The sequence below is a fragment of the Perognathus longimembris genome, chromosome 1, assembly GCF_023159225.1.
Source record: "Perognathus longimembris pacificus isolate PPM17 chromosome 1, ASM2315922v1, whole genome shotgun sequence".
Classification (NCBI taxonomy): domain Eukaryota; kingdom Metazoa; phylum Chordata; class Mammalia; order Rodentia; family Heteromyidae; genus Perognathus; species Perognathus longimembris.
This window is the reverse complement of record NC_063161.1, coordinates 141025258-141038552: the sequence shown is the minus strand read 5'-3', so window position 1 is coordinate 141038552 and position 13295 is coordinate 141025258. Positions and strand designations below refer to the sequence as shown.

The window sequence follows — 13295 nt, the reverse complement described above, 5'->3', positions numbered from 1 at the left end:
AGACTTAAAAAGAAAGCTTCTGGAAAGGTGTGACCTGGTGACCTTTGCCATAAGTGTTTAGTGTGTTTATATGCCTCCATCTCTTTTGTAGGAGCTCGGAAGGTCAGAGTGTGGAACCGCGAGTTTGCTTTGCAGTCAACCAGTGAACCTGTGGCAGGACTGGGACCTGTGCTGGCTTGGAAGTAAGTGGAGAAGAAATCTTGAGACTCCCTGTCAGTTTCTTTGAGCCAGGGTAAGGGTGGTAGTACCCATTACATGTAGGTATTTATGTAACATAATTTGTTTCTCTTCATTTGTCTGTGAGTCTGTATCAGTCTTCTTATTTCTTTCTGCCTTCCCCTGCAAGGTGAATTCTAGGACCCTTCACAGATCTCCTCACACCAAGATCCCACACATTTTGCATCCCTTATTCTTTAAAGGTTGTTGTTATAGATAGCACCTGTTTGAAGCCCCTGTAGAAAACAGAAACTGCTGCTTAGAAGAGAAGTCCTGTCTGCAGTACTTTGTGCATTACACGGTGCCTCTCAGAGAACTAGGGAAAGACTCTTTCCTCTGAAAATTTCCACAGCATGTCATCTGCTTTCCAGGGAACCTGCGATCTTTGTTTGAGCTCCCTCATTCCTCTCTTATCTTTGGGTCAGTGCCCTTGTGCAGCTTATATAGCTTGCTTGTCATGATAGCTGCATATAGATTATAGGTAAAAGAAATGTCACCTATTTAAGTAACATCTATAACATGCAAAGCCAGAAAAATGTCTTAATTTGTGACATCTTGTTTTCTACTAGTATGTGAGAGGCATTAGGTAATAGAAAAATGTATTTGATAAAATGTTGGAGACCAAGACAAATGAGAATAGAGGATGGATATGTTTTCAGTTCATAGAGAAGTTTAGAAAAATACCTTTCTTAGCATGGACTACTTGCTGAAATAATTTAATTGAAGAAGAATATAACTTTTGGATATATTGGAATAGTTTAGAAATTTCACTATTTAAAAAAATTCAAATATAGTCTAATTCTGTGAGATTGTGAGCATATAGAACCCACGTTCTTTCCTCTGGGCCAGTGTTTCTATATGGGTGAACTGCCTTGGATGACCGTTTCATTTAATTTTTTTCTGAAAATAATCTCTGAATTTTTTTTCTTAAGTCAACTAGTTGAGCTTTTGGATGATATAATAGTGTATTTGCTTTAAGACCCTCAGGCAGTTTGATTGCATGTACACAAGATAAACCCAACCAGCAAGATGTTGTGTTTTTTGAGAAAAATGGCCTTCTTCATGGACAATTTACACTTCCTTTCTTCAAAGATGAGGTTAAGGTAGGTATCTGAGTTTTTTGCCATCAAATACGAGGACATTTCCTTGTGAAAGAGGAGGTTTATACCTGATATGGATTGTAAATGGAAGCTCTAGAGAAAGAGCCATAGAAATGGTGGCTTCTATAACTGACATTTTTATGTAAGAGGAGAAGTCATTTTTCTAAAACAAATTTTTGCTAAAAATACTAGGTTATTTTGTGTGTATGTGTGCTTATGTTGGTACTGGCGCTTAAATTCGGGGCCTGGACCTCTCCCCTGTTTTTTTTTCCCCCTCAAACCTAGCACTCTGTTATTTGAGTTATACCTCCACTTCCCAATTTTTTGCTGGTTATTTGGAGAGACAAAAGTCTCAAATTTGTCTGTTGGGGCTGACTTTCAGCAGTGCCTGGATGAAATGCTAGTTTTTATTATTTGTTAAAACGGTAACGGTTTTTCAGTAGGTCTTTTTTTTTTTCCCAGTAGAGATTTAACTCAAGATCCCAGCCCTTTAAAATTTTATTTATTTATTTATATCATGGGACTTAAACTCAGGGCCCAAGTGCTGTCCCTGACTATTTTGCTCAAAGCTAGTGCTCTACCACTTTGAGCCACAGCATCACTTCTGGTTTTCTGGTGGTTAATTGGAGATAAGAGTCTTATGGACTTTCCTGCCTGGGTTGGCTTTGAACCATGATCCTCACATCTCAGCCTCCTGAGTACTGAGGATTATAGGTGTGAGCCACAGATACTTACTTGGCTATTAATTTTTTTTCTTTTAAATCTTGAAAGATAATTCATTTATTTTTAAGTCCTTTATGTATAATTATGTTGTACAGATTTGTGTAATGACTCTGTAGGTTAATAATTTATAGCTAGGGATCAGCTCAAGGAGGGTAGGATTATTTGTTTCCTGAGAGTAGGAGGTTTGGCTGTTGTGAAGATTTTAAAGTAGATGTATTGCTAAAGGTTAATGGTCTCTTTTTTTCTTACTAGGTTAATGATTTGCTGTGGAATGTGGATTCCTCAGTGCTTGCTGTTTGGCTAGAAGACCTTCCGAGGGAAGACAGTTCCACTCTGAAATCCTATGGTAAGACCTTGTAAATTAGTCTTTTAGTGGAATCAAAGTTGTGAAAGTAGATAGATGCAGATGGTGATAGGTTCGTTTTTGATTATGTATTGTGTTTCAGCACAATCATGAACCATGTAATAATATTTTAGTCAAAAATAGACTATACATTAGCCAGTGGTCCTGTAAGATTATATTAGCCAATAATATTGCAACCATCTTATTTTACTGCTCAAACAATGACAGTATCCTCTAACAACTCATTTCTCAGAATATATCCTTGTTATTCAGTGACACATGGCTTACTTACAGTCTGATTGCCAAAATATCTTCCCAACTATTTTTTTTGTTTTGGTCAGTTATGAGACTTGAACTCAGGGCCTGGGTACTGCCCCTGAGCTTGTCAGCTCAAGGCTAGAGCTCTGCCACTTGGAACCACAGTGCCACTTCCAGTTTTCTGGTGGTTAATTGGGGATAAAAGTTTCACAGACTTTCCTGCCTAGTCTGGCTTTAAACCTCAATGCTCAGGTGTGAGCCACCAGCGTCCAGCTCTTCCCAACTTTTTGTCAGGAATACTCAGCAAAATATTGCTTTTTCTAGCAGCTGCCATTCATGATCATAAAATTTAAGTCAGAGGTAAAACTAAATACATGTATTTCTGACTTTATCGGTGCTTGACATACTGTCTTTGCAGATAACTACTTTTTACTAATTATTATTACTTTGGTGAAGAGGCTGAATGGAGTTACAAAATAAAATTGCCTCTGTTCTCTAGAAGTATGAAGTCTGCTGCTCTATTCTCTGAAAGTTTTCTTTCCATTTTCCCTGCAGTTCAGCTCTGGACTGTTGGAAACTATCACTGGTATCTCAAACAAAGCCTGCCCTTCAGCACCAGTGGGAAGAGCAAGATTGTGTCCTTGATGTGGGACCAGGTGACACCATACCGGCTGCATGTTCTCTGTCAGGGCTGGCATTACCTCTGTTATGACTGGCACTGGACAACTGACCGGAGCTCAGGAGATAATTCAAGTGACTTGGCAAATGTGGCTGTCATTGATGGAAGTAAGCTGCTGGGTGTAAGGTTTGCCAGAAAGGAAACGCGCCACATAGTTCAGGCAGAAAGGAGTTTATTGTGGGGAAAGCAAACTGCAAGCCCACACAAGATGGAGGCGCGGGAAGACAGAGGGGAAGGAAAGAGAGAAAGAGAGAAAAGAGCAACAGAGAGTGAGAGAGAAAAAGGAGTACAGGGACTGCGTTGAGCCAGATTATATAGGAAAAGGCGGGAGATATGACCAGGTAGATTGGATGTGACCTCAGAGAAGGAGGAGGTAACTGCCTCCAGGTCTGCCAGTACCTAGGTAACTCAGGTATTGGGTGCAGACTTAAATAGATGGGGGGGCATCTACGTGGAGCCCTCCCAGGGGTGGATCTTACACTGGGCATTGTCTGTATGCACCTGCAGGGGACCAAAGCCCAGGGCCTGCAGATATTGTGGTTTGGCTAGAACAGCGGGGAAGTCCTTATGTTGGTTGTTTGATTTGTTTCTTACTTAGGTATTGTTTTGTTTTTGATGGATGGGGATTGCCATTAAATGGAGTATGTACTGTCTTGGAAAATCATAGTGTCTCTTCCTTGTTCTATTTCCCGATTTTCTTTTTTTTGGGCCAGTCCTAGGCCAAGAACTCAGGGCCTGAGCACTATCCCTGGCTTCTTTTTACTCAAGGCTAGCACTCTACCGCTTGAGCCACAGCACCACTTCTGGCCATTTTCTGTATATGTGGTGTTGAGGAATCGAACCCAGGGCCTCATGTATACGAGGCAAGCACTCTTGCCACTAGGCCATATTCTCAGCCCTTCCCTATTTTCTTGTATGTATGGCCTGTACCTATTTAAAGACTTTGCAAATTTTAACCCTTTCTAGAGAAAGTAACAGTAGAGTCATGTGGGGGTGGAGTGTGTTAGCCTTTTGTGTTTGTCCTGATAAGGACTTCCATTGACTTTGCATTGCTGTACTTGTGTTGCTTTATTTCCTGATAGAAACACTTGGATGTTTTATATGTTCAGTTCAAGTCATATACATGAGGATTGGACTCATGTTTTATAATTATATAGAAAGGTTTGCGATGGACTGACTTGACTAGTGAAGTGGTCACCTTAATAGTTGACTTATTGTTGATAATATAAAGGAACTTTTGATTTTAAGATTTTCATGTGAGTTGATGTACCAAGTCATGTAGTAGTCATAATAATGATTTTATTTATTGTATATGTATTGTATTGATTTTATTTATTGTATTTTATTCGTATAGAGAGCTTAGTTCTACCTTATTTCTAAATCAATACCTGGGAAGTGCTTTAGGCATTTTGAAGTATTGATAAACTTAGTTTGGACTGGCTTGGTTACAGGCTTAGGTTTAAGGGTAGAACTCAAACCTCTTGGCATATTGCTGTAGTCTCTGGCACCTGAAACCTAAAAGTCTAGTCTAGGTCTAGAGACAACAATGGCAGATATAAACAGCACCTGCCATGTAATCAATCTTCCCACTTTCAAAATGTTTTTAAACTTATTCATGAGGAAAATTATTTTATTTTGTTGTCAGTCCTGGGGCTTGAACTCAGGGCCTGAGCAATCTCCCTGGCTTCTTTTCGCTCAAGGCTAGCACTCTACCACTTGAGCCACAGCACTACTTCCGGCTTTTTCTATATACGTGGTGCTAAGGAATAGAACCCAGGGCTTTATGTATACGAGGCAAGCACATTACCACTAGGCCATATTCCCAGCCCAAGGAAAAGTATTTTAAGAATTGCTTTCTATACCGTTAATATTTAGAGGTTCAGTGATGCTAAAGTGCCTTTTTTTAGACCTTGAATCTGTCCACATGTCTAATCTTCCTTTTTCTTTCTCTTATAGACAGAGTGTTGGTGACAGTCTTCCGACAGACTGTGATCCCACCTCCCATGAGTACCTACAGACTGCTGCTTCCACACCCAGTGAATCAGGTCACATTCTCTGCAAACCCTGACAAGAGCAACAACCTTGCTATCCTAGATGCCAGTAACCAGATATCTATTTATAAGTGTGGTATGTTAACAAGTTGTTTTAAATCAACTTCCTCCTGCTCAAAAGCAAATTGCAATTTGGTGTTTAGCAGTAGTGTTTCTAAGACCTTTGAAGTGTCTAATTGAATTCATTTTCATTAGAGCACTTAATGCACATGCATTTTTGAACAGTTAATAACATTCAAACCTCGAAATAATGTGGCATCTTATTACACCTTTAAAGGCTTTACTATTCTCACTGCCTTTGCATGTATTTTCAGTCCCAGGAATTACGTTGAAAATGGCTATACCTGCTTTATCATTGAGGGTATATAGGGCCATACACTTTTAAATTTACATGACTAAGAACCAGAAAGGATCTCAGCCCAGTTATGACCTACTACAGTGGTCCTTTCATCACTTCCTGTTGCTTTCTTGAGCTATTGCCAAACCTGAAATTTGTTTTCATTTGTTGGTTTTATGGACATGTCACAGAGTAAGCTGGCATTTGGCTGTGGTAGCCTTGTTTCAGATACCTTTTGAATTCTCCCATAGAAAAGTTGAGAAAGCTGCAGTGAAATTTCTACTTCATATTGGCTTTTTTTTTGGCCAGTCCTGGGGCTTGGACTCTGGGCCTGAGCACTGTCCCTGGCTTCTTTTTGCTCAAGGCTAGCACTCTGCCACTTGAGCCACAGCGCCACTTCTGGCCATTTTCTGTATATGTGGTGCTGGGGAATCGAACTCAGGGCCTCATGTATACGAGGCAACCACTCTTGCCACTAGGCCATATCCCCAGCCCCATATTGGCTTTTTTGTTAAAAACAAAAAAACTTGTAAAATTTTATTACAGTTCATCAACTTTTTAAAATAGCTTTAAAAAAATAATACTAGTATGTCCATTATCAGGGCAGTATACTGTAGCAGATGGCAAGTGTTATGGAAAAAAATTAAGCAAGATGAGATATGGGGTATGGACCTGCTAGGGGAAGGTAGCTTTGTATTTTGCATGACGGAAAAGGCCTCTGTAAAGGTGAGTTTTAGCAGAGACCTCTTGAGAATCAGAGTGGAATCCAGGCACACAGGTGAGGCAAGAGTATTCCAAGCAGAGTGGAAAAAGCAACTGCGAAGATGTCCATTGTATAAGTACAGCCAGGAAGCCAGGCTGCAACAGAGCCTATGAAGGGAGAATGATGAGTGGGATCATAGACATGATAATAGTGGACAGCTCCTGTGAGGCTTTCACTCAGAGTACACTAGGAGCCACTAGAAGGCTTGGAGTGAGGAGTACAGTGTCCTGACTGAGCTATTTTTCTTAGTGGATTGCATCAAGGATGGTTACTGTCTTAGAAGCAAGTGCTGAGCAGTTTAGAGAGTGAGGTTACTGAAAGATGGTTGAGATGGAAAGAATAGTTTGGGGGTAGGGAGGGGAGAAGCAGCCCCTCTCTTTCCTCTTACTGCAGTGTTGCCTTTATTGGTGCAGGCTGTGGCTGACATGCTATTAAAGAAGGTGTGTTTCAGCCTAAAAGTTATGCAGAAATTTAAGAAAGACATTGAAATGTAGTTATTTTCTTGATTGCTTTATTTGCCTTCTAGATCTCATTAGTTGCACGATTCCATGTCTGATGTGTTAGGAGAAATGTTTATAGCTTACATTGATAGTCTTTGCATTTTTTGTTTTCTAGGTGATAGTCCAAGTGTGGATCCGACAGTGAAGCTGGGAGCTGTGGGTGGAAATGGATTTAAAGTTCCCCTCAGAACACCTCATCTGGAAAAGAGATACACGTAGGTTCTGAATTATCTTAGGTGTGTAGGAACAGAATCAATGGGCATTTCATCCCGAATTCAGTCAGCTGTTATTCTTTGCACGTCTCTGAGTGGAATAGGAAGTAGATACAACAGCCAGAACCTGTTTTCTCAGCCTGCTTGGGGAAGCCAGTCACTTAATTTACCTGAATCTCACATATTGCAATGGGTGTCAAGGAACTTGGAGTTGTAAGACAGCTGAGGCTTCCCAGAATAGCCCTACATTCCAGGGAAATTCACATGGGAAAGATGAAGATAAAGATGGTAAGACAGAGTTGAATTCTCTTACGTAACAGTATGTAGAGGGTTTTGACATATGGGCAACTAAATTTGGCCTGTGTGTTTGCCTTGTCCTAGATTCTAGAACTTCTGGCTGTTGTATTTTGAATCAGGTTGAAGTTAGAATGCCTTTCTCATTGAAACAGCATTGCAAACAATTAAGTATAATTGAGAATCTCAGGTCCACTATAGGCATTTGTAAAATGATCTAGAAATCAAATTCTAATGCCACTTCTGTGAGAAAATGTTTTTACATGTAGTGCCTATTGGTTGAGTCTTTACAGATAAGAAAACAAAAGTAGAATATAGGTAACTGGCCCAGGCTTGTGAACTTGATCACCAAAGATCCAAGGTTTAATTCTGTAAGTCTGTGTTCTTAATTACTGACCTATCAAATTAAGAAAAATAATTATAAAGTCAGAAATGATCAGGTAAGCAAAGAACAAAAAATTTAATACATAATATCTTAAATACTTCATATATAAAACTGTTTAAATGTATGATTTGGGAATTGTATAATGTTTTTAAAGAACACTGACATGCCTATTTCATTCATAGTGTGTTAATTAGCTTTCCATGACCACAACATGTCTGAAAAAACAACTTAAAAATGAGATGTACTTTGACAAATTTGGAGGCTTTAAGTCTGTGACTAATTAGCCTCATTACCTATGGAGATGTAGTGTATTGTGGTGGTGGTGATGGTGGTGTGCCTTGGAGGAGACTTAATTACCTCATGGCAAGATGTGAAGAAGAAAAAAACAGACTCACAGTCTTCAAGGACTAAAAACTTTGTTCTGACCCTCCCTCCCTCCCTCCCTCCCTTCCTGTCTCTCGCTCTCTCTGTCTTTCTTCCCTTCTCCTCCCATTTTCTCCTGTCTCCTCTCCTCTCCTGTCACCTCCCCTCTGCTGTCTCCCCTCCCCTCCCGTCTCCCCTCCTCTCCCCTCCCGTCCTCTCTTCTCTCCTTCTTTCTGTCAGTCCTAGCTCTTGAACCCTGAATTCAGGATGAGCAGACGGAGTCTGTGGGAGCTAAGGTTCTTTCACTGGATCTAAAAGGCAGGAAGTTGCCTTTATAGGTTCCTACATGAAGTGGCACAAACTACCCCAGTCAGATGTGTAAATGCTCCAAAGGAAGAGATTAAGGCATAGAAGCTGTCTCTGAAAATACTCACAGTCCTCAGGATAGGGTTTGTTTCTACTGAAGGTCAAATTTATCTGCTGACATTTGGTCTGAATGTTGATATTTGGTATCAGTGGGAAGATTAGATAAAAGAACATAACTTTTTTGTATAGTCAGTTTCTTGGAATATTCTTTTCAAATCTAAAAATATCATAATTTGAAAAACAATTTAAATATAAAAATGTATCCTTAAGCCAAACCGAGATTACTTTTGAGCATTCTGGTATTTTTTATTAACTCAGGTTTGTTTCTTTGTATAATTAGGAGTTGACTATATTTGTGAAAGCCCATTCTTCCTTTAAAGACATTAACGATTCAGTAATTTTGTTTTGTGAATCATGTATTCTTGAATATTTCACAGAATTGAGTTTGAGAATAATGAAGATCAAGAAGCAAACCCACTGAAACTCAGCCTTCTCACCTGGATTGAAGAAGACATGTTCCTGGGTGTTAGCCACAGTCAGTCTAGCCCACAGTCTGTCCTTCACCACTTGACTATAGCCCCTTCTGAAGAGGATAAAGAGGAAGGACAACTCAATGTCAGGTATTACCTTTAACAAGAAAATGGAGTTATGCATTTGTATTTTAGTAAGCATTTGTGTTTTAGGGCACTTTTAGACCACTAGTCAATGAGATTGAGGTCTGGTGTCCTTGTTTGACATGTAGCATAGAAGGCTGTCTTTTGGGTAGGGTCCAAATAACAGCAAATTCTATCAGTAATGATTGTACCAATAGATGAAGTAAAACATTTTAGACTGTACTGAATAATTTATTATCTACCTACCTTTCTGTAATTATTAGACCTTATGATTGATTTTTAATACCTGTCAAGACTTATGAGAATGGCGAATTCTCATGACTTATAAATATATTTGCATGTATATAGTACTCTATGTATTGTATTGAAATAATGTATAACTAAAGGGACATTACTTTTTTGTTTTGTTTTGTTTCTGTACAAAATTAGTGAGAATTCTTCACCTTTAAAATAATGATCTGCTTCCCCCTCTTCCCCCTACATACACTTTTATTTTTTTACTTTCTCCAGTTCATCTGTGATGGTGGATGGGGTTATAATTAGTCTATGTTGCAGTTCCAAGACCAAATCCTTAGCATTACAGCTGGCTGATGGCCAAGTACTTAAATATTTTTGGAGTAAGTATCACAATTTTAGGAGAATTTGTTTATGACATGTGTAAATGTTTACTTCTTTAAAACATGTATTTATGAGTTATCTTGTCAGTGTAACATTGATGGAGTTTCTTTGTTATTTTGTTGTTTGTTTTATGATGGTGAGAAACCTTCATAAAAAGGCAAGCTCTTTACTACTGCTATTGAGCTACAGCCTAAACGAAATTGTTAGATCTTTTTAACTGTCCTAGAAAACTAAGCTATAGTGTAAAATTGACAGGTGTAAACTACTCTTGTCTTCTCTTACAGTGAATAGTATATCCTAATGACTTTCCAGAATTACATTTGGAGAGTAATCCAAATTTCATGTTAAGTGTTTTAGTGAGCATTGATACTGACTTTTCTTTTTCACAAACGACTTGATCAGCAGTTTGTAAACCAAACCTGGCATTCTTGCAGAGCCACCTTCTTTAGCTGTTGAGCCATGGAAGAACTTTGGGGGATTTCCTGTTCGCTTTCCTTACCCATGTACACAGATTGAATTGGCCATGATTGGAGGAGAGGTAAGTAAACGCAGTGGGAAAATTCACCACTTAAAGTTACCCAGCAGCCAAAGCATTGGGTGGAAAGCGTGGGCTTTGGAGTTGTGCCTACATCTCCTGTAAATCCCTCTGCAGCAATGGGAAGTTATCTACTTTTCTGAGCCACAGTTTATTTATCTACAAAATGGGAAAATCAGTCCTTTTAAAATTCAGGGAAGAATTTAAATATATATATATATATATATATATATGGAAAATTTTGTTCCTAGTTTGCAAAGTATTCAAAGTTACTTTTATTAAATGTCTTTGAGAGAAAGAGAAATGTAATAAGTTGTATTTTAATGGATTGTCATTAAATAGTAGAATGTCTTCAATTGGGCGAGTTGTAGGATGTAGTGGTTGCAAACAAAATCCAACTAATCCCTGTTTTCTATCAGTATAGATACACTTATCCCCACTGATGGGAGGATGAAGGGAATAAGCAGTTGATGGTAGAGGGGTAATAGCTGGGATAATGGGTGATCCAAGAAAACTACTGAGCTATGAGGCGATAATGTGTATACTGAGATATGAAAAAGGAAGCTCTCACTAGAAAGAAGTGTTTCTGGGAGAAGGAACAAGAAACTTCCTGAACTTGGAAAGAACTCATTTTATTTAGGAGCCTGAAAGCAGAGAGTGTGGCTGGAGCTCAATGACAGGCCAGAGGAATTAGAATTTTCTTCCCTTTTTTGAGGGGGAGGTGGGGGGGAGGGTGGTAGTACTACTGAGTTGAACTCTGTATTGGATGGATATCTTGCTTGCTAGGCAGCATTAAGCCACCCTCTAGCTGATTTTTCACTAGTTATTCTTGACACAGGGTTTTGCTTCCTGCCCAGGTATGTGCCTGGACCCCAGTCTCTCAATTTTAGGTTTCTTATTGTTGCTGGAATAATAGGCACATACCACCTAGCTTAGCTTCTTTTGTGGAGATGTTGAGTCTCTCAGCCTTTTCTGACTAGACTGATCCTGGAGCCAAGATCCTCTTAATTTCATCCTCCCACATTGTTTAGGATGATATGCATGTGCCACTGTACCTGTGTCCAGCTATAGACTGAGAAGGGATTTCTCAAAACTTTCCTGCCTGGGTGGCCTGAAATTATGATTATTCCAATTTCAGTCGCCCAAGTAGCTAGGGTTAAAGACATGAGCCACTGATTGCTGGTGAGTGTGAAGTTTTTATTTAATGAGTATTGGCAAGTCATTGATGATATTTAATCATCCATTCTGGCTGACTAGAGACATAGGTTGGAGAGCGATGAGAATGGAATAGGGAATCAGCATAGAGACTATTGAGATGGACATAATGAGATGGGAAAGGAGGGGTCTAAGATAAGCCAATGAATTGGAGGGCATGATATTTCACTTTGCCTTGGACCTGTCACATGTTGGATATCTTACATTTAGTCTTGATTATAAAGACTTAGAGGTGAAATCATAGGGCAGTGGGGCTATGTAATGAAGTTACTTTTACTTTTAACTGGTTGGAAACAGATTTGCTTATAATTTCAACAATTTCAACTTTATTTCTTTGCAGGAATGTGTCCTTGGTCTGACTGACAAGTGTCGTTTTTTCATCAATGACACTGAGGTATCAAGGCTGGGCTTGGTATTGTGTCCTTTTCATAGCACTGTCTCCTTGTAAAATACCAAGTGTTTACTTGGATTCTCCTTGTTGCAGGTTGCATCAAATATCACATCATTTGCAGTGTATGATGAGTTTTTATTGTTGACAACCCATTCCCATACCTGCCAGTGTTTTCCCCTGAAGGATGCTTCATTTAAAAGTGAGTTTTCAGCATACAAAATGAAGATAGTCTCTGTTCCAAAGTCTTTTTTTATATATAAATTTATTTTTATTTATTTTGCCAGTCCTGGGGCTTGGACTCAGGGCCTGAGCACTGTCTCTGGCTTCTTTTTGCTCAAGGCTAGCACTCTGCCACTTGAGCCACAGCTCCACTTCTGGCCGTTTTCGGTATATGTGGTGCTGGGGAATTGAACCCAGGGCCTCATGTATGGGAGGCAAGCACTCTTGCCACTAGGCCATATTCCCCGCCCCAAAGTCTTTGGCTGTGGCTCAAGTGGCAGAGTGCTAGCCTTGAGCAAAAAGAAGCCAGGGACAGTGCTCAGGCCCGAGTTCAAGCCCCAGGACTGGCCCAAAATAAATAAATAAATAAATAAATAAATAAGATTATTGTATAGTGGTAATGCTAAGAAATAGAGAGAAGCTATGTTAGTCTCTCCATGTATTTTCTATATTTCTTGAGAAGTTGACATATGTGAATATGCATGTAAGTGAGGGCAAGTTCCAGGGATGAGGGCCAATAATGTTGAGGTTGAGGAGTACGAAAGAACTTGATTTGTTTGTTTTACATATTGTGTGTGGTTTCAACTGCAGTTAATGGAGCCGCATGTCATGATTCTTTAGGCTTAGCCAGTGTTATTTTTAGCATTGCAGGCAGGTCTGTGCAGCAGTCATGTAGCTAATGGGGAAATTCTGCGAAAGGTGGAGAGGGGCTCACGGATTGTCACAGTTGTGCCCCAGGACACAAAACTTATATTACAGGTAAGCTGATGTTGAACTTTCTGATTGTCATTCAGTCTATACTAAACAGAATTTTTACAGGGTATATTTTAGGCTTTATTATTATTTTCATTTATAATAAACTTTGGCTGCTATGTCTTTTTTTAGTTTATTTGTATAAAGGAATATTGGTATAATCTCTGATACAAAGGCTTAAAGGGAAGCTTTTCTCACATGAGAGTGGCTCAAATCAAAGAATGTTTGCCTTGTAAGCACAAGGTTGTGAGTTCAAATCCTAGTAACCCCCTCTCACACACACAATAAAAAGCTTTTCTTGAAAGTTAAGATAAATGCTGTGCACAACTAGATTCTTCTGTCAGCATGCTCATTTTAAAA

General features: G+C 39.3%; 1 protein-coding gene across 2 annotated transcripts in view; it reads left to right on the top strand.

The window, feature by feature from the left end:
• The window catches only part of Elp1 (elongator acetyltransferase complex subunit 1), a 47606-nt gene that overhangs the window by 10670 nt on the left and 23641 nt on the right, over positions 1-13295 (top strand). For both annotated transcript variants that reach the window (XM_048338621.1, XM_048338631.1), the window contains 12 exons: positions 92-182; positions 1196-1319; positions 2292-2385; positions 3196-3426; positions 5276-5446; positions 7086-7185; positions 9028-9210; positions 9715-9821; positions 10257-10360; positions 11913-11966; positions 12057-12162; positions 12826-12941. In XM_048338621.1, coding sequence (XP_048194578.1) covers positions 92-182; positions 1196-1319; positions 2292-2385; positions 3196-3426; positions 5276-5446; positions 7086-7185; positions 9028-9210; positions 9715-9821; positions 10257-10360; positions 11913-11966; positions 12057-12162; positions 12826-12941 — 1481 coding nt within the window. The remainder of the gene's footprint in view (positions 1-91; positions 183-1195; positions 1320-2291; positions 2386-3195; positions 3427-5275; positions 5447-7085; positions 7186-9027; positions 9211-9714; positions 9822-10256; positions 10361-11912; positions 11967-12056; positions 12163-12825; positions 12942-13295) is intronic.